General features: G+C 42.9%; 1 protein-coding gene across 2 annotated transcripts; it reads left to right on the plus strand.

Moving 5' to 3' along the window:
* The first annotated feature begins 625 nt into the window (after positions 1-625).
* Pm20d2 (peptidase M20 domain containing 2) lies at positions 626-18,162 on the plus strand. Of its 2 annotated transcripts, XR_009058420.1 has the most exons (8): positions 626-1,124; positions 2,902-3,050; positions 4,654-4,796; positions 7,038-7,192; positions 9,448-9,583; positions 11,089-11,196; positions 11,328-14,340; positions 15,374-18,162. XR_009058420.1 is itself a non-coding variant. In XM_057790817.1 (7 exons), the coding sequence occupies exons 1-7, from the start codon at positions 675-677 to the stop codon at positions 11,480-11,482; spliced, it is 1,296 nt and encodes a 431-aa protein (XP_057646800.1). In that variant the 5' UTR covers positions 626-674; the 3' UTR covers positions 11,483-14,978. The 2 variants fall into 2 exon arrangements, 1 of the variants encoding a protein (XP_057646800.1); XM_057790817.1 differs by lacking the exon at positions 15,374-18,162 and having other exon boundaries at positions 11,328-14,978.
* Positions 18,163-18,197: the final 35 nt, after the last annotated feature.

Here is an 18,197-nt window from a genome sequence, read left to right on the forward strand (position 1 = left end):
CTGGAATTCACTCTGTCCCTCCTCCTCCAAACTGGTCTCGAACTCAGAAATCTGTCTGCCTCTGCCTTCCTAGTGCTAGAATTAACTACCTCAACGCACTCCTTCAGACTCATTTCAAAGGTACAGTTGTATTTTTACGTTATCTTTTTTTTACATTATATATTGTATCTTATTTAATCTAGTTGTGGCAAATTAAGAGCTGGTAGAATGGGAAGGACCGGCTGAAGCTTTTAATACTAGAAAACCTCACCAATTAGGCGTATCATCAATAACAATTTTTTTGAAATTTGTATCACTCTGGAAGAAAACGAGTGCATGACTTCTTCAATTTCTACATCAGGTAACTTAGACCCGCTATGATAAGAACACGAGCTGTTATTGTCAATCAAATTTTTAGATTAAAAACTTGTCAGATACAATTCCTTTTCTTAGGAGGAGCTTAAACCCCAGCTCCACGCCCAGCCTGGAGGTGGAGCTGCGTGGCAACTCCTAGCCTGGAAGGTTCCAGTTAGGGTTAGTCGGACGCAGGCTGCCGAAGCCACTGCGTGCCGCCGAAGCCACCAAGCGCTGCCGAGGCGCCGAGCGTCGCCGAGGACTGACGAGGACAGCCGAGTGTTTCCGAGGGCCTCCGAGCGCTGACGAACCTGGCTGAGAGCTGACCTGGGTAGAGCGCCATGGGTCCGGTGGTTGAGCGGGCGGCCGAGGCGGGCACGAGCGGCGTCGCCGAGCTGGAGCGGCTGAAGCAGCGCGCGGCGGAGCGCATCGACGAGGCGGCCGAGCGCCTGGGCGCGCTGAGCCGCGCCATCTGGAGCGCGCCCGAGCTGGCCTACGAGGAGCAGCGCGCGCACGGCGAGCTCACGCGCTTCTTGGAGCGCGAGCCTCCGGCGGGGTCGTGGGCTGTGCAACCGCACTTCCGGCTCCCCACCGCCTTCCGTGCAGAGTGGGCGCCGCCGGAGGCCGCCACGGGGCCCGGCGCGCTGCAGCTGGCCTTCCTGTGCGAGTACGACGCGCTGCCCGCCCTGGGCCACGCCTGCGGTCACAACCTCATCGCCGAGGTCGGGGTGGCTGCTGCTCTGGGCCTGCGGGCTGCCCTCGAGGGCGTCGCCGCGCCACCGCCCGTCAAGGTGAGCCACGCGGGGCTGCAGCAGAGTCTGTCGGGGGCGCGGCACGGTGCGGTGCGGACCCAGCCCGGAGCACCGCGCCAGTTGTTTTTGGTGACAGACAGCTGCAGTTTGCTGACTAGGCTGTGCGAGCTCTTGACAAAGTAAAATTTTGTAGACTCAAGAAAGAAAAGAAAAAAGAAGAAAAAAATTTTTGATTTGAGTAATTGGTATTTGCATAGTAAATTTTAGTCTTTAGAACTACCAGACTACCAAACCTCTGCAAGAGTACAAATTACGGAGAAGCGAATAAATATTTATAACGTAAATGGGGTCATATTTAAGTGTTAATCTTTATCTCACAATTACAAGAGGCGTCTCGGTTCTTGAAGCAGAATGTCGTGCCGGTTTGTCCTCTTACTCCTCAGATGGTATAGTTAGTTCTTCGTTCTGTGAGCCAAGAACCGGCTGTCACTCAGCCGAGTCCCCCACACCACTCCATGGCTAGTAATCCTCTACTGGATTAATCTCTTGTGGCTCTTTTTCTTTAGCTACCTTCCCTTTTATGCCTCTGGGTTTTTGTCTTGTTGGGGAGGGTTTGAGACCCTGGCCGCTTAGAAAAAAGTTCGCATCAGTCATAAGAGCCCGTTAGGTTCGGAGTAGGAGCAGCTCAGTGGCCAGGTGTGGTGGTGCATGCTATGCGGACCTCTGAGTTCAGCCTGGTCTACAGATGAGCTCCAGGACATGGGGAGAGACAGTCTCAACCCTTCCTCCTGCCCCAAAGCAGCGTAATTTGAGAATTTTGTTACTTTATAAATTTAAAAATAAATACAACCAGATTTGAGAAATATGCCAACTTCAAATGGTTGTTCTCAGCAAGGTTCCTCTCCTATCAGAAAATTGTAAATTGATTCCCTTTGCTCATAAAGCCTTTTTTTTTTAAAAAAAACCTAACTTGTTTCATTGTATTTTTATACATGGTCTTGAGAATACATTCATTTTATGAAGATAATTTGTCTTTGCTTAAAAAAAATGCTTGAAGACGTTAAGCTTAACATATTAAAGTAAAATGTTTATTCTGTAAAGTTCTCTTTTGTTTGATTAGGTGTTTGGTGACCATTAAATCTTCCTGGTTGAACTGGTGGAATCGAATTAGTAAGTTTGTGTAATAGTTGGCGGTTTCTAACCATGGTACTGAGATTGTTTAACGCTCGACAATGAAGGGTTAATGAGCTAGGCCTTTCTAAGTTTCTCAGTAAGGAGTGAGAGTTAGCTGAAGGCCAGGGCAGCTGTCTAAGATAATTGTAGCTAGGAAGACTTGCTCTGTAACCTGGGAAGCCTAAACCTCCCGGAACCAGTCCAGACCGCTCACCTGCGTCACAGGGATGTTGTGCAGGTCACAGGTCACATGCAAGCTCCTTACCAGTCAAGCCATGACTAACTATCTACCTATCACATAGTATGCTAACAGGCTTAGCTTGAAGAGACTTTAACAGATGAGTCCTAGCTAATGTTGAAGAACCTACACACATAGAATTCTACTTTTTTTTTGTCTTTGTTATAACTTAGTTAAAATTGAGTTATAAAATTGGGGAGATTTTCCTGTAGCATTTCTAGCATGTATTTATACCAGATTACTATAATGATACAAATTAAACTTTGTGATATTTACTGTGTGTGAGAAAAGAACTTCTCTTAAGGGTTTAAGGACTTAAGTATATATATTCTGAATGAATATGCACTATTTAATGTTTTTTTCTGTTAAGAGTCTCTGTGCTAACATATATATATTTCCTCATAGGTCATTGTCCTAGGAACTCCTGCAGAAGAAGAAGGTGGTGGCAAAATTGATTTAATTGAAGCAGGTGCTTTTAAAGATCTCGATGTTGTTTTTATGGCTCATCCATCTCAAGAGGATGCCGCCTATCTACTGGACGTGGCCGAGCATGAGTGAGTAGTCACATTGAAGATACATTCTTGGTGGGCAGCAGACTGAAGAGTACTCAAAACTAGGGCAGCGAGATGGTTTAGTGGGTAAAAGCACTTGTCACGTGAACATGACGACCCAAGTTCTATCGTCAGAGCCCACCTCAAAGGTTAAGAGCTGTCCTTTGGTCTCCGCGGGTACCCCATTGCATGCTTATCCCACTCCCCCATCAACCCAGACAGAATTTAAAAAAGAAAATGAAAGTGAGCCAGACTCTAAAACTCTGCGTTAATACATTTAAAAAGTGAATGACCTGAGCGTGGTGCGACTCACCTGTGACCTCACTGCCCAGGAGGCCAGTGTGGACTGCACAGGGGGACCCTGTGGACTGAGCGATAATGATGTGACGTTTGTCCTACATTGGCAATCATGATTGTTATCGTGGTCATAATTGAACTATTAAAGGGGTATTAAACATGGTGTTCTCTTTTAAGTTTAGTCTGGTTTCTGGAATACAGTTATCTCTTCATAAGGAGTTCTCTGTACAAGGGATGGTTTACTGGACCTGGGAAGAAAGCCCTTCTCCATACTCTTTCTAGCTTGGTTTTATGGAACTGGAGGAGGTTAGTCTTTTGTATGAAGAAGGACGTGCCATTGAACCACAGACGACAGTGAGAGCAGTTGTGGTGTGGTCAGTGGTCCAGGCCCTAGGAGCCCCTGCTAGACTGTCTCAGCTGATTCCTGTGTGGCGAGACTCTGGGGAGTGGTAGTAGAACTTCCCTGCAGTCGTTGAGCCCACCAAACCTTGTTTTCAGAGGGCGGAATCCTCATGGTTGTGCTATCTTTCTTCATTATCAGTTTGGAATTGGTACGGTGAGAGTAGAAACAATTCACTTTGCATGGGGGGGGTGGAGATAGTTTTATCTATGTATTTCCGGAATATATTAGAGATTACAAATCTTTGCCAGCACTTCTGGCTGCAGGGGGCCTGCAAGCTCTAGGCAGGTTTCCCAGACTATTATGATTAGATATAGGCCTTATTGTCTTGATATTAAAGTCAATCCACTTGGCTCCACTTACCCCATCCCCTCAGTTATGGTCTAATGTATAGCTAATAATGGCTTGCCTGGAACTTGCTGTGTAACTGAGGTTTTCCTTGAATTTCTGATTCTTTGCCTCTATTGCCGCATGTTGGTACTGCAGAGTGAACCCCCATGTCGTTTGTATGGTGCTGGGGAATGAATGAACCTCAGACGTTATATATGCTAGAATAAACACTGTCATCTGACCTATGCTCCCAGAGCAGCTTTGCTTTGTTTTTTGATTTAAGCAGTCTCATGTAGCCTAGGCTAACCTCAGATTTGCTGTATAGCTGAGGATGACCTTGAACTTCTGATCCTCTTGCCTCCCAGTGCTGGGATTACAGGTTTACACCACTGTACCAGAGATTGAGCCCTGGGCTGCATAAATGATAGGCAAGCATTCTACCAGCTGAATTATGTCTTTGTTAATACCCACACTACACTACACTACACACACACACACCACATCCCTACCTAACTAGATTTTCTTATTTTAATGATGATGGGGAAGTAATTTCCAGTGGTTTCTCCTTCTATTTCCTAGCGTTACTGTGAAATACTATGGGAAGGCGTCTCACGCTGCTGCTTACCCTTGGGAGGGAGTGAATGCTTTAGATGCTGCAGTCCTTGCCTATAACAACCTCTCTGCGTTAAGACAACAGATGAAACCGACCTGGAGACTTCATGGTATACATGCCAAATATTTGTGTAGTAAATTATATCTCAGTTCAGTGAAATTGTCTAATACTAGATTTTTTTTTTTTTTTTAATCGGGGGTTGGAAGCCAGGCAGTGGTGGTGGAAACCTTTAATCCCAGCAGGCAGAGCCAGGTGGATCTCTGAGTTCAAAGTCAACCTGGTCTACTGAGTGAGTTCCAGGACAGCCCGGGCTACACAGAGAAACCCTTTCTTGAAAAACAACAACAACAAAAATTGGGAGCTGGTGATGTGGTTCAGTTGTTAGAATGCTTGCCTAGGATGCAGTGTGCATTGGGTATGACTCCCAGCACTGCGTAAAACCTGGCATCACATTATCCTCAGCTACAGGTCGATATGAGGGCAGCTTAGGATAACTGAGATCCTTTCTCAGAAGAGAAAACGTAGCAGTTGCTAGTTGTATTTACTCAGGGACTACTGTAGTCCACTCTTCGAATTCTGTGTGTATAAATATAGTAGCATGGTCTTCTCTTAGGGGTACACATTTCCTCCTTCCCAGTCTGGGATTTCAGGTATGAGCTACCACACTGATTTATTTTCTTTCTTTCCTGCCCTCCCTCCTTCCCTTTCTCAGTTTATTTCTTTATAATCTAGTAAATCTCTATTCTTTACCCATTTTTGCTGTATGTAAAATCATTTTGTAATTGTGCTTTTGCTAGTTTCTTGTCTTAATTCTTTTCTGGTGTGGGTAGCAGTTGGTCTGAGATAGGCTCTCACTGTGTAGTCTAGGGCGCCCTTATATTCAGGCAGTCCTGTGTTAGCAGCCAGTACACATACGGCATACTGGCCTAGCCCATCTTGCTGCTAACCTTAATTTCCTCCAAGGGATTAGAGTGGAAAATTTTGAATTAGCTAATGGCGGATTCAGTTCTCTCTCTCTCTCTCTCTCTCTCTCTCTCTCTCTCTCTCTCTCTCTCCTCTCTCCTCTCTCCTCTCTCCTCTCTCCTCTCTCCTCTCTCTCTGTCCGCGCGCGCGCGCACACACACACACACACACACACACACACACACACGTTTAAGAAGAGGTCTCCTGTAGCCCAGGCTATAACCAAGGATTACCTTGAACTCATGATATTCTTGCCTCTTCAAGTGCTAGGATTATAGAGTTTCACAATTATCTGGAATTAGTTTGTATATATCTGTTTTAGTTACTGGTAGAAACAATCTTGATTTTGTGTGGTCCCAAATGTGTGTTTTGATAGTTTGTAGTATTTAGGGGGTCTTTGTTCAGTTTTTGTTTTTATACATGATTGCAGCCAAAAGGCTGAGAAGTGATTGTAGTAGTGATTGTAGAAGTGTAATAGATTGGTATGAAAATTATTTCTCCACTGCTAAGTGTCATTTAAAATATTGGTAAGGGGGCTGGAAAGATGGCTCAGCGGTTAAGAGCATTGCCTGTTCTTCCAAAGGTCCTGAGTTCAGTTCCTAGCAACCACATGGTGGCCTGCAGGCAGACACAATACTGTATACATAATAAATAAATAAATAAATCTTTAAAAAAATAAAATATTGGTAAGATTTTTCAAATAGGATGGCGGTTACAGAGCCTCATGCGACTGTAAAAGATTATGTCAAAAGTTTATCAAATCACAACTATAATAAAGCCTACTGAGATAAATTTCCTTCAGAAAGTTTAAGGTACTACTGCCAGGCTGGACAGTGGTGGCACACACCTTTAATCCCAGCACTCAGGGAGGCAGAGGCAGGTGGAGGAGGTCTTTTGAGTTTGAGGCCAGCCTGGTCTACAGAGTGAATTCCAGTACAACTAGAGATACATAGAAAAACCCTGTCTCAAACAACAATAAAACAACCAAGATACTACTGTCTGTTTTGTAGCTATAAAAGTCTGTTTCTTTATAATTTAGATTATCATCTTTCTCTCTTCACCTCTTTTTTTCTTTCTTTCCAGTTCTTGGAATTAAACCCAGACTCTCACACATGATAGGGAAGTGCTCTGTCTTTGAACTTTACCCTCAGCCCAAATTGTGATTCCTTAGCATTAAATGGATTCCTTAGAATAAAGTACATATAGACATTTTTCCCTTATTATCTGGGAAATAACTCCTCTCTGTGGAAGTGTTGTACAGTGTATCAAAATCTTTGGTTTATCAGAGAAGCTAATAAGTATAAATTATTTTCCTTTTTGTAAGGGCTACAAAACTTTCTTTAAACAGATCATCAAATTTAACCTCAGTAATTTGGTTCTTTTATAGGTATAATAAAAAATGGTGGCATAAAGCCCAACATCATCCCCTCTTACTCTGAATTAATCTATTACTTCCGTGCACCCTCAATGAAAGAGCTTCAGGTTCTGACCAAAAGGGCAGAAGATTCCTTCAGAGCTGCTGCTTTGGCTACAGGCTGCACAGTAAGAGCTTTTCAGAGTTAATTATGGTCAGTTACAGTGGTCTGTGCTGTTTGCGCTGCTGCATTAGAGCCTGCTTTGCTTCTGTTCCATACAGTGATTTTTGTTTGTGCCGGTGGTGGTGCTGGGAATCTGTCTCAGGGCCTTGCCCTCACTGGTGATGTCTTAAACCTGTAAAATGAGTTGGCTAGATTGTTAATGTGAAATTTTTTAATGAACATTTAATATTTAATTAATTTTTAATTTAATATTTAATTCTTGTGCATTTTCTTAAGTGTCTGCAATAGAGAATACTACAAGTCACCTTACTTAGACAATAGCTAGAATCCCTGCCTCTTTACCTCACTTTGTGTACTTCCCACATAGGGCACTTTATGACAGTATCTGTGTGTCTCTTTGGCAAAGATGTGGGATAAGTGTGTGTTTGGCTTGCTGGGATAGAAGTTAACACAGACTCAGAACAAAGGAGATTTTGTCGACTAGAATCGTAACTCAGAAACATTTTAGTATCAGCTCTGTGTGCTGCAAGCATGGGATGATGTTCACAGGTACATAAAGTTCAAATACTGCAGTCGGTTTGGAGAGACAAGATCTTAGATGTTGTTTTTATAGAGAAACAAGCTCCTGTGCCTCAGCCACGAGAAACAGTATCTCTGGGGCTGTTTCTCTTTCTCAAAAATAGGGGTAATATTGAAATCTCCCCAGGTTTCTGGAGGGAGACAAATGAAATAGCATCTGTGAAGAGGCCCAGCCCAGCCTTCCTTTGGGTCTGTGCTTGGCCTGGCGGTGCATGGTTTGTTTGCGTGGTAGTAGTGTCTCTGCAGTTATTGTCATACTCTGTACTTCCTGTCTTAGGAACAGACACTGTTGGGAGGAACAGAGCAGGTAAAGTTTCAGGGTGGGACTATAGCTTAGCTTGACAAGCACAAGCCCCTGGGTTCAGTTCCCAGTTGGTGGGATGGGAGGAGAAGGTTTGCTGGAAGACTGCAGACTAATTGAGCTTTGAAGGATAAATCATAATCCAGATACATGAACAACAGAGAGATCTAGATAAATACATGGCTAAGTGTGGCGGTGAGGACATATCCTCTTAGTCTCTTGGCAAAGAGATTTAGTGTGCAACCGTAAAGCTTCCACAACCCAGGAAAGCTAAACACTTATTCCCTTATAACTGTAAATAATTTAAATATTTTTAAAGTTAGATATGTGAACTATCTTTAGTTACTATCTCAGGATATTCCCTAAGCTAAGAGTTCAGGGCTGGAGAGATGACTCAGCAAAGCACTTACTTTGCAAGCTAAGGACCTGGTTTGATCTCTAGAACCAGCGGCAGATGTGGTGTATGCACTTGTAATCCCAGCTCTGAGAGGCAGAGATAGGCAGATTTCTGTGCTTACTAGCCAGCCAGCCTTGCGTGGTGAGCTCCAGGCAGAAGGAGAGGGAGACCCTATCTCAAAACCCAAGAGGGTGGGCTCCTGCTGAATATCAGCTGAGCTTGTCCTTTTGTCTTTCACATGCACAAAAATAATAGGATTTATGGTTGGATTTAAGTCTGTGTTTAAATAGCCTTTTACTAGTTTATATTTTGGCTGATGTGTAAGATTGAATTGGGTTGCTATTATTTATTCCTATCTTAGATGTTGCCAAGAATAGAAGAAATGTGATCTCTAATGTTTGATAATTAGTTTTTGCTTATTGAAAACAAACTGTTAAGTGCGCTTATGCACTCGCGCAAAACTGCTTCTGTGTCTTCATGTACTCGATCTATAAGCAAGGCCCATTGGGAGCCTGCCTCCCTAAGTGTCTGTAATCTCTGAGGGTCCCTTTGAAACGAGGCTGTGACATCAGGGACAGTTCCGTGTTAAGTGTACTGAGTTGTTTAGATGCTCCGCCTTCTCCTTTTGGAGACTGAAGTATAAGCAGTGTCCATCAGAGTGGTTTGGATTACCTGCATCAGAATTGCCTGGAGGTTCAGGTTTTAAAATGGAAGTTTCTGGGTACTCGCAATGCCCTTTTTTTAGGTGACTGAAGTTGATTCTTGCTGGCCAGGGTGGAGTTTAGTGACACTATGGTGTGGTGCTTGTGTAACAGAGGAAATGGGGCATTAGGAGCTCTAACTTTATAATGCACTGTTTGTTTTTTATAACTGGGATGGAAAGTACCCGTTCTGAAACTTTTTCTGTTAGAAACCATCACTGTTTTGGACTTCATGAATTTGAGTTTTTAATCCCAAGTTTTGTTTTGTCATTTTTTATTAGGTAGAAATTACAAGTGAAGCACACGATTATTACAATGTACTTCCCAATAAGACACTATGCAGTGCATATATGGAGAATGGGAAGAAACTGGGAATAGACTTCATCTCAGAAGATGCAGTATTGAATGGCCCTTCAGGTAACTAAGCTGCTGTAGAGTGAGCTGTTTGAACAGGAGAAATGCCAACTTAGATTGGGCAGTCTTCAGGGGTAAGGAAGAGCTGCTGGTGTGTCTGCTTCAGGCAGGGCCTTGGTGTAGCCCAGGCTGGCCTCAAACTCCACACATAGCTGACACCAACTTGATCTTGACCCTCCTGCCTCTGCTCCCCAAATTCAGGGATTATAAATCCATGCTACTGCACCTGGGGCTTATTGGATGCTGGGGACTGAACCCAGGCTTCATGCATGTTAAGCAGGCACACTGCCAACTATGATACTTTTTTTAATGTGTATGAGTATTTTGCCTGCATAGGTATGTGCATACCATCAGCTTACCTGGTGCCCTTGAAGGTCAGCAGAGGGCATTGTATTCTCTGAAACTGGAGTTACAGGCAATTAGGAGCTACCATGTGGGTATTGAAACCCAAATCTGGGTATTCTGCAAAAGCAGCAAATGCTCTTAACTGCTGGGCCATCTTTCCATCTCCATGATAATATTTTTTTAATTGCTTTGATTGAGCGATTATTTTTCTCCGCTCCCCTCCCTACAGTCCCCTCTTCTACACTTTTCCATAATCCTCACGCTCCCAATTTACTCAGGAGATCTTGTCTTTTTCTACTTCCCATGTAGATTAGATCCGTGTATGACTCTCTTAGGGTCCTCATTGTTGTCTAAGTTCTCTGGGATTGTGATTTGTAGGCTGGTTTTTCTTTGCTTTCTGTCTAAAAGCCACTTATGAGTGAGTACATACGATATTTGTCTTTCTAGGCCTGGGTTACCCCACTCAATATGATGTTTTCTAGATCCATCCATTCATTTGCCTACAAATTTCAAGATGTCATTATTTTTTTCTGCTGTGTAATACTCCATTGTGTAAATGTACCACATTTTTCTTATACATTCTTTGGTTAAGGGACATTTAGGTTGTTTTTCCAGGTTATGACTATGACAAATAATGCTGCTATGAACATAGTTGAGCATATTTCTTTGTGGTATAATTAGCATCCTTTGGGTATATACCCAAGAGTGATATTGCTGGGTCTTGAGGAAGGTTGTTTCCTAATTTTCTGAGAAATCGCCACACTGATATCCAAAGAGGCTGTACCAGTGTGCACTCCACCAGCAATGGAGTTGCCTTTACCCCACAACCTCTCCAGTATAAATTGACATCAGTGATTTTGATCTTAGCCATTTCCTGATGATATTTTTAATGATATTTCTTTACACTTAGGTTGAAAAGAAACTAATAAATGGTTCAGTGAGTATAGAATGTCAAAATAGCAACATTGTTTTTAAAAAAACATTCAGCCTGCTAGGCATATTCTTGTAGTTGGCATTTACTTTTGGACTGCTCCCATATAAAGACATGGAGACTTATTATTAATTCCAAATGCTTGGCCTTAGCTTAGGCATGCCCCACTAACACTCCTCGTTGGAGGAGGCTGCTCAGAATTTCATCCTTTTCTTCCTTGTTTTGTTCCAAGGCTCTACTGATTTTGGAAATGTCAGCTTTGTGGTTCCTGGGATTCACCCATATTTTTACATTGGGACCGATGCCTTGAATCATACAGAACAGTACACGGAAGCTGCAGGTGAGCATGAGGCGAGCATGAGGTGAGCATGCTCAGAAGTAGGAGAGGCAGTTTAAGGAGGTAATATGGGGAATTAATGAATGCATCTTAGTATAGAGAAAGGCATTTTATTTGTTTTCTTTACCTTCTAGGGTCACAAGAAGCTCAGCTGTACACCTTGCGTACAGCCAAAGCTCTGGCCATGACTGCACTGGACGTCATCTTTAAACCTGAGTTGCTGGAGGGAATCAGAGAGGAGTTTAAATTGAAGCTTCAAGAAGAACAGCTTTTAAACACACCAGCATAGAAGGAGTGCTTAGGGACTGCTCAGGAAGCATTCAGTTTTGTTTGTTTTACCGCTAATACTTTTTCAGTGCAAGAGAGCATACTTGTTTCTCAGTTGTGGTAAGTGAGGACAGACTATAGTGAAGGCCCTAATGGAGTTTGTGATCCTTCAGACATTGGTCTGACTAGATGGCATGTGAGTCTATAACATGGTAGTGTCTTTTGTATAGCTTTACAAATCCCACAGGTTTCAACACGTAACACTTGTGAACTATGTTCAGAGAAGTGAATATCTTCTTAGCAGTTCAAAGTTGGGGAGTTGAAGTCTAGCTGTATCTGGTTTGGTCTAGAGAAAAACTTAAGCAAGTGCCTGTAGGACACACCTAGAATCTCCAGTACAAAGAATTATCTTGACTTTTAACATTGTTTTGAAAAAGAAAACGTTCTTTATTTGCATGTAATTACTCCAAGGAGTGGCACAGGAGCAGTGTAACAGGAGAAGTGACAGAAGAGCAGGGTGGGGAGACTGCCCTGTGGGAGAGGAGGGTGAACTGCGTGTGCACTGTGCCCACCACCCAGCAGCCTCCTGCCCCACAGAAGCCCCCTAAGCCCCTGCTGGCCCAGCGGTAGTAAACGTGGAAAGGCGGCCTCTTATCCCCATGCTGTGACTTAACTAAGTTTCTGGCCTTCTCTCTGGACTTTCTCTTTGCCGTCTCAGCTCGCTTTCTGCCTTTGTGTTACCAGAGCATTCTGGGAAAGCCAGGATTTTACCTGGAAATTTGAGACATTGTCAGTAAAATCACTGGCAACAATAATCCTGGAAAAGAGGGAGAAAGTCACATAAAACCACCAGTATCTCATGATTCTTACTTGGCATAAATTTCTCTGTTTCAGACAAGTGTTTCCTTCTGTTCCACCCTCCTCCCTTTCTAGCTGCAGTCCTGCTGCCCGTCAGGTACTGGGGCCATAGGCATGAGCATGTACTCCTGCCGTGTAGAGTGAGCTTCTGCACATGGTTAGAGATGTAAACCGCTGGTGAGACAAACTCTTAGGCACAAGAGAAAGCTTGGGTGTGGGACCCAAATAGAGCTGTAGAATTCCTTTATGCATCACATGCACTGCCGCATACACATGGCTTGAAGGAAGGGTCCAGTGCTTTTAGTGTGCCTGAGATTTAACAGACCTCTTTGTCCAGGCCAGTTGTGCAGTTATCTGCCTGCTCATACCACTAAAAAGGTTTGGATTTTGAAGCATTTTGGATTTGAGGTCAGGTGTGTTCAACTTGTACTATTACTAGTAAGTTGCTATGTATTCTTTGACTGTAGCTAATATTTAGCTTGCCTCAAAATTTTTAAACTGATTTTTAGTCTTAATAAATTCTCTTTATTGAATGAACTACACAGGAAATTTTTTTTAAACTTTTTCTCTCTGTAGCATAAATGCTAAGAGTATTTAAGGTAGACATTGCATGTTTTTATGAGGAAGTTTAAACATGAAGGGGTCCCCACACTCTCCCAGGGTGTTCAATGGTATAGTTCCATTGGTTTAAAAAAAAAACGTTACAGTATCCTTTAAAAAGAATAATTGTCTCACTTTGTAACATTTTTTAAAAGAAAAAAAACCTCTCTGATGGTTTTTATGTCTTGTGATTTCTGACTTTTTACCTGAAGCAATCTTTTGAAACATGTCCCAAATCATCAGAGTAAGTTTTGATGGCAATTATAATTCTTGTGCCAGTTAGCAACTGTGGTCATCTGTGAGATAGGATAAACTCACTACTTTAGACCCTGTGATCTACTGACACAGCTTGGGCCGCTGCTCCAGTCCCAAAGAGAAAGGGGCAGGCCACCGTGGATGAGACTGGACCAAGGTAAACCTTTCTCTTGCTGAGTATCAGATATTTTACCAAGGTGACAGTAAGCTAACAGCTTGTTTTTTTGTTTGTTTGTTTTGTTGTTTTATTTATTTATTACATATACAGTGTTCTGCCTGTATGCCAGAAAAGGGCACCAGATCAAATTATATGATTGTGAGCCACCATGTGGTTGCAGGGAATTGAACTCAGGTCCTCTGGAAGAGCAGACAGTACTCTTAACCTCTGAGCCATCTCTCTAGCCCCCAACAGCTTGTTTTTTTTTTTTTTTTTTTTTTGGTTTTTCGAGACAGGGTTTCTCTGTGGTTTTGGAGCCTGTCCTGGAACTAGCTCTGTAGACCAGGCTGGTCTCGAACTCACAGAGATCCGCCTGCCTCTGCCTCCCGAGTGCTGGGATTAAAGGCGTGCGCCACCACGCCGGCCCAACAGCTTGTTTTTAGTGTGGTAAATATTCTTAAAAAATGGAGTGATACTCAGCCATAAAGAATGAAATGTCTGTATGCATGTGTGTGTGTGTGTGTGTGTGTGTAGGTCTGTGCTCCCATGCACATCTGTGGGGGTCAGCAGAGGATGTCAGGCAGCCCATTTTATCAGCTCCATCCCATTGAGACAGGGTTTTTCACTGAACCCAGAGCAAGGTTGGTGGCCAGCAGGCACCAGTGACCGTTTTCTGCCCCCGCAGTGCTGCAGTTATAGGTGCAGGCATGTGGCCATACCTGGCCTTTCATGTAGGTGCCAGGGATTTGAACTCAGATTCACACACAAATATACACATATTTGTGACTACATGTTATGTGACATATTTCACGGCACATTGTGTGACAGACTTCTCCTGGGGAGATGCAAACAGACATATGCTCACCTCAGGTAGGGAACCCATGACAGACCACAGAAAGGAACCATCAAAGTCAGGGAACTGGTGACAGACCACAGAAAGGAACCATCAAAGTCGGGGAACCGGTGACAGACCACAGAAAGGACACCATCAAAGTCCAGCCGGTAAACTGGTGAGTTTTACCGCAGTCACTTTTGAGCAGAAATGACTTAGAGATAGCTGCATCACCAAAGCTGGTACCAGCATGGGTGACAGCTCCCAAAGCTGGAAACCTGCAGTCCACTGCTCAGCCTGGAGAGAAAATAGAAACCAAGGGACAAAGTACCCACCCAAAAGAGACAAATCCAGAAACCAGCACCTAGACCTAAATCATCCCAAGTCCAGATACCTAGAGGCCAATATAAAAACAATAATATTAGCCAGGCGATATATCTATCCTACCACAGCAGACCCTGAATACTCCTAGTCTAACATAGCTGAAGCACAGGAAAAAAATCCTTAAAATTGTCTGGAGATGGATGATAGAAGTCCTTAAAGGATATAAATAAATTCCTTAAAGAAATACAGGAAAACACAAGCAAACAGTGGAAGAAAATGAATATAACTATTTAAAACCTGAAAGTGGAAATCAAATCAATAAAACCCAAAATGAAGCAATTCTGTGCTGTGGGTCAGTGGTCTTGTACACTAAAGATTTGTCACTTGTACTGGCTTAATAAAATGCTGATTGGCCAATAGCCAGGCAGGAAGTATAGTCTGAGCAACCAGTACAGGAGAATTCTGGGAAGAGGAAAGGCTCAGACTGCAGTCATCATCCAGACGCAGAGAACACAAGATGAGAATACTTGATAAAGACCAGCCTGGTCTACAAACTAGTTCCAGGACAGGCTCCAAAACCACAGAGAAACCCTGTCTCGGAAAAAAAAAAAAAAAAAAAAAAAAAAAAAAAAAAAAGATACCAAGCCACATGGCTATTATAGACAAGAATTATGGGTTAATGTAAGATATGAGTTAATAGCCGGGCGGTGGGAGGCAGAGGCAGGTGGATCTCTGTGAGTTCGAGGCCAGCCTGGTCTACAAGAGCTAGTTCCAGGACAGGAACCAAAAGCTACGGAGAAACCCTGTCTTGAAAAAAAAAAAATGAGTTAATAAGTCTGAGCTAATAGGTCAACCAGTTTATAATTAATATAGTTTCTGTGTGATAGTTTCAGGTCTGGGCAGCTGGAAAACGAACAAGCAGCCTCTGTCTACAATTCTGGAAATGAAAATTTTAGGAATTCAAACAAGAACTACGGAGGCAAGCTTCAGCAACAAAATTCAAGCAATGGAAGAGAGAATCTCAGGCATTGAAGATATGATAGAAGAAATGGATATATTGGCCAAAGAAAATGTTAAATCTAAAAAACTGACACAAAACATCCAGGAAATCTGGGACATTATAAAAAGACCAAAACTAAGAATAATAGGAATAGAGAAAGGAGAAGAATCTCAGTTTAAAGACCCCAAAAAATATTTTCAGCAAAATAGAAGAAAGTTTTTCTAACCTAAGAAAGAGATTCCTATAAAGGTGTAAGAAGCATACAGAACACCAAATAGATTGGACAAGAAAAGAAAGTTCCCTTGGCACATAATTATCAAAACACTAAATGTACAGAACAAAGAGAATATTAAAAGCTGCAAAGAAAAAGGCCAAGTAACATATGACAGACCTATTAGAATTACACCTGACTTCTCAGTGGAGACACTAAAAGCCGGAATGTTTGGACAGACATGCTGCAGACTCTGAGACCACAGATTCCATCTCAGACTACTATACCCAGAAACTAGGTGGAGAAAATAAGACATTCCATGATAAACAAATATAGAGACCCATAGCCGGACACTATGCAGAGAGAAAGAGACCTTGGAACACACATCTCTAAATGGGATGTCTTCATCAACTCCCTCCCCTCAGAGCTCAGTATCCCATGGAAGAGGTGACAGAAAGATTTCAGAGTCGAGGGGATGGAGCACACCTGAGAACAAGGCTGTCTAAATCAACTAAACAGGGTTCCTATGAACCCACAGAGCCTGAAGCAGCATGCACAAGGCTAACCCAATCTGTACCAGATCTTCTGAGTATATATTATAGTTTAGTATTTTTACAGGACTCCTGAGTGTGTGAATCAAGTGGGTCTCTGATTCTTCTTTTCCTTCTGTTGGGATTCCTTTTCCAGCCTCAATGGGATGGTTTTTGTTTTATGTTTTATTTCGTCATGTTTGGTTGTTATCTCTTAGAAGCCTGTTCTGAGGGAGATGCGGGAGAGTAGAGGGAGGGAAACCACAATCAGGATATATTATGTAAGAAAATCTATTTTCATTTGCTTGTTTGATTTTTTCGAGACAGGGTTTCTCTGTGTAACAGCCCTAGCTGTCCTAGAACTCACTTTGTTGACTAGATTGACCTCAAACTCACAAAAAGAACCTATTTTCAAAATAAGGAAAAAGAGTTTGAAGGGTTGAAGAGATAGGTCAGCAGGTAACTGATTGCTGCAAACATGAGGTCCTGGTTCAGATTCTCAGAACCCATAGGAAAGCTGAGTGTGGCAGTGCTGAATGGAACCCAGTGCTGCACCCAGAGACAGGGAGATCTAGGGCCTCACTATGCAGCCAGGTTAGCCAAAAAGCAAGCTTGAAGATTAGTGAGAGACTCTGTCTCTAAAGGGTGGGAAGGGGGGAAGTGATTGGGAAAGACATCCCAGTGTTAACTTCTAGCCTCTACAGACAAGCACACATACACACACACACACACACACAGAATTATCAAATGTAGTTGGGTTTTCTTATCTACAGGTTCTGCATCCATCTGTTCAACTAACTTTCAATAAAAACTTATTGGTAATAACACATCATTATTGAACACATGCAGACATATTTTCATGTGTGTAAGTATGTGTATGGCATATGCATATGTGTATGGTGACTTCACATGCTGAATGTGCACTCAAACAGACCAGAGAAGACTATCAAGTGTCTTGTTTCATTACCATACACTTATTTTTTTGAGACACTGTCTCCTCCTGAATCTAGAGCTAGGCTAGTGGTCAGCAAGCTCCAGAAGTCCTCCTGTCTCCCCCCCCCCCACACACACACACCACAGCACTAGGGTTGCAGGCATGCACACACATGGCCACACACAGTTTCTGGGTGGGTGCTGGTGATTCAACCCAGTTCCTCAAATTTGGTAGCAGTGCTCTTACCCATTGAATCATCTCTCTAGTCCCCATATTTTTTCTTGTCATTTCCTAAATGCTATAACTATTTATAAAATATTAGGTGTACTGTGATGCAAATAGATTTCCATGGGCATATGTTATTGAATGTACATGATGGTGTATGACACTGTTCCTGTGCATATGTGAGCAAACATGTACCACTCCAAACCAATGACAGACCAAATTAAAGTAAAGATACCACCAAAGTCCAACTTGGTGAACCAATGAGCTTTATTGGGGTTACTTAGAGGTGCAGAAATTATTCAAAGACAGCTGCATCACCGAAGCCCACCCCATCATGGGTGAAAACCCACAATAGCTGGAAATCTGGAACTCATTGCATGACTTGCAGACAGCTGGATGTGTTGGAATGTGTCCCCTCCAGATAGCTTAGCTGGTTTTTGCCTTTTCCAGACAGCTTGGATCACCTGAAAGTTTCTCTCAGTGGCTCTTATTGCTTATGTTTATTTGGTGGAGGGAGATAGTTTCACGGGCTTCCTGAAACTTTTGAGTTGTTTGCTTCCTGAGCTTAACTTGAATGGGCTTCTTTCCTGTGGGATGGAGGGCATCACCTTTTGTTAAGCACGTCCTAAGGAGCTTCCCTCCAAGATAAAGTATTCTAACTGGGAGGAGATTGCTATAGAAAAAATGGTCTATAAACAAGGCTTCTGAAGAAGTACCTCAGGTTAAATGAGGCCATGGATGAGGGTCCTGACAAAATATAACTAGGGAGAAAGAGATCTGTACATTGGTGGGAACAAAGGATCTTTTTTTT

The sequence above is a fragment of the Chionomys nivalis genome, chromosome 16, assembly GCF_950005125.1.
Source record: "Chionomys nivalis chromosome 16, mChiNiv1.1, whole genome shotgun sequence".
In the NCBI taxonomy this organism is placed as follows: domain Eukaryota; kingdom Metazoa; phylum Chordata; class Mammalia; order Rodentia; family Cricetidae; genus Chionomys; species Chionomys nivalis.

What these genes read in the sequence shown, in the direction of transcription:
- Pm20d2 (XM_057790817.1), top strand. Translation starts at nt 675, where the DNA reads ATGGGTCCGGTGGTTGAGCGGGCGGCCGAGGCGGGCACGAGCGGCGTC. An exon ending in CTTTGGCTACAGGCTGCACA is followed by an intron (nt 7,193 to 9,447) that starts GTAAGAGCTTTT and finishes ATTTTTTATTAG; the next exon opens with GTAGAAATTACAAGTGAAGC. An exon ending in AGTATTGAATGGCCCTTCAG is followed by an intron (nt 9,584 to 11,088) that starts GTAACTAAGCTG and finishes TTTTGTTCCAAG; the next exon opens with GCTCTACTGATTTTGGAAAT.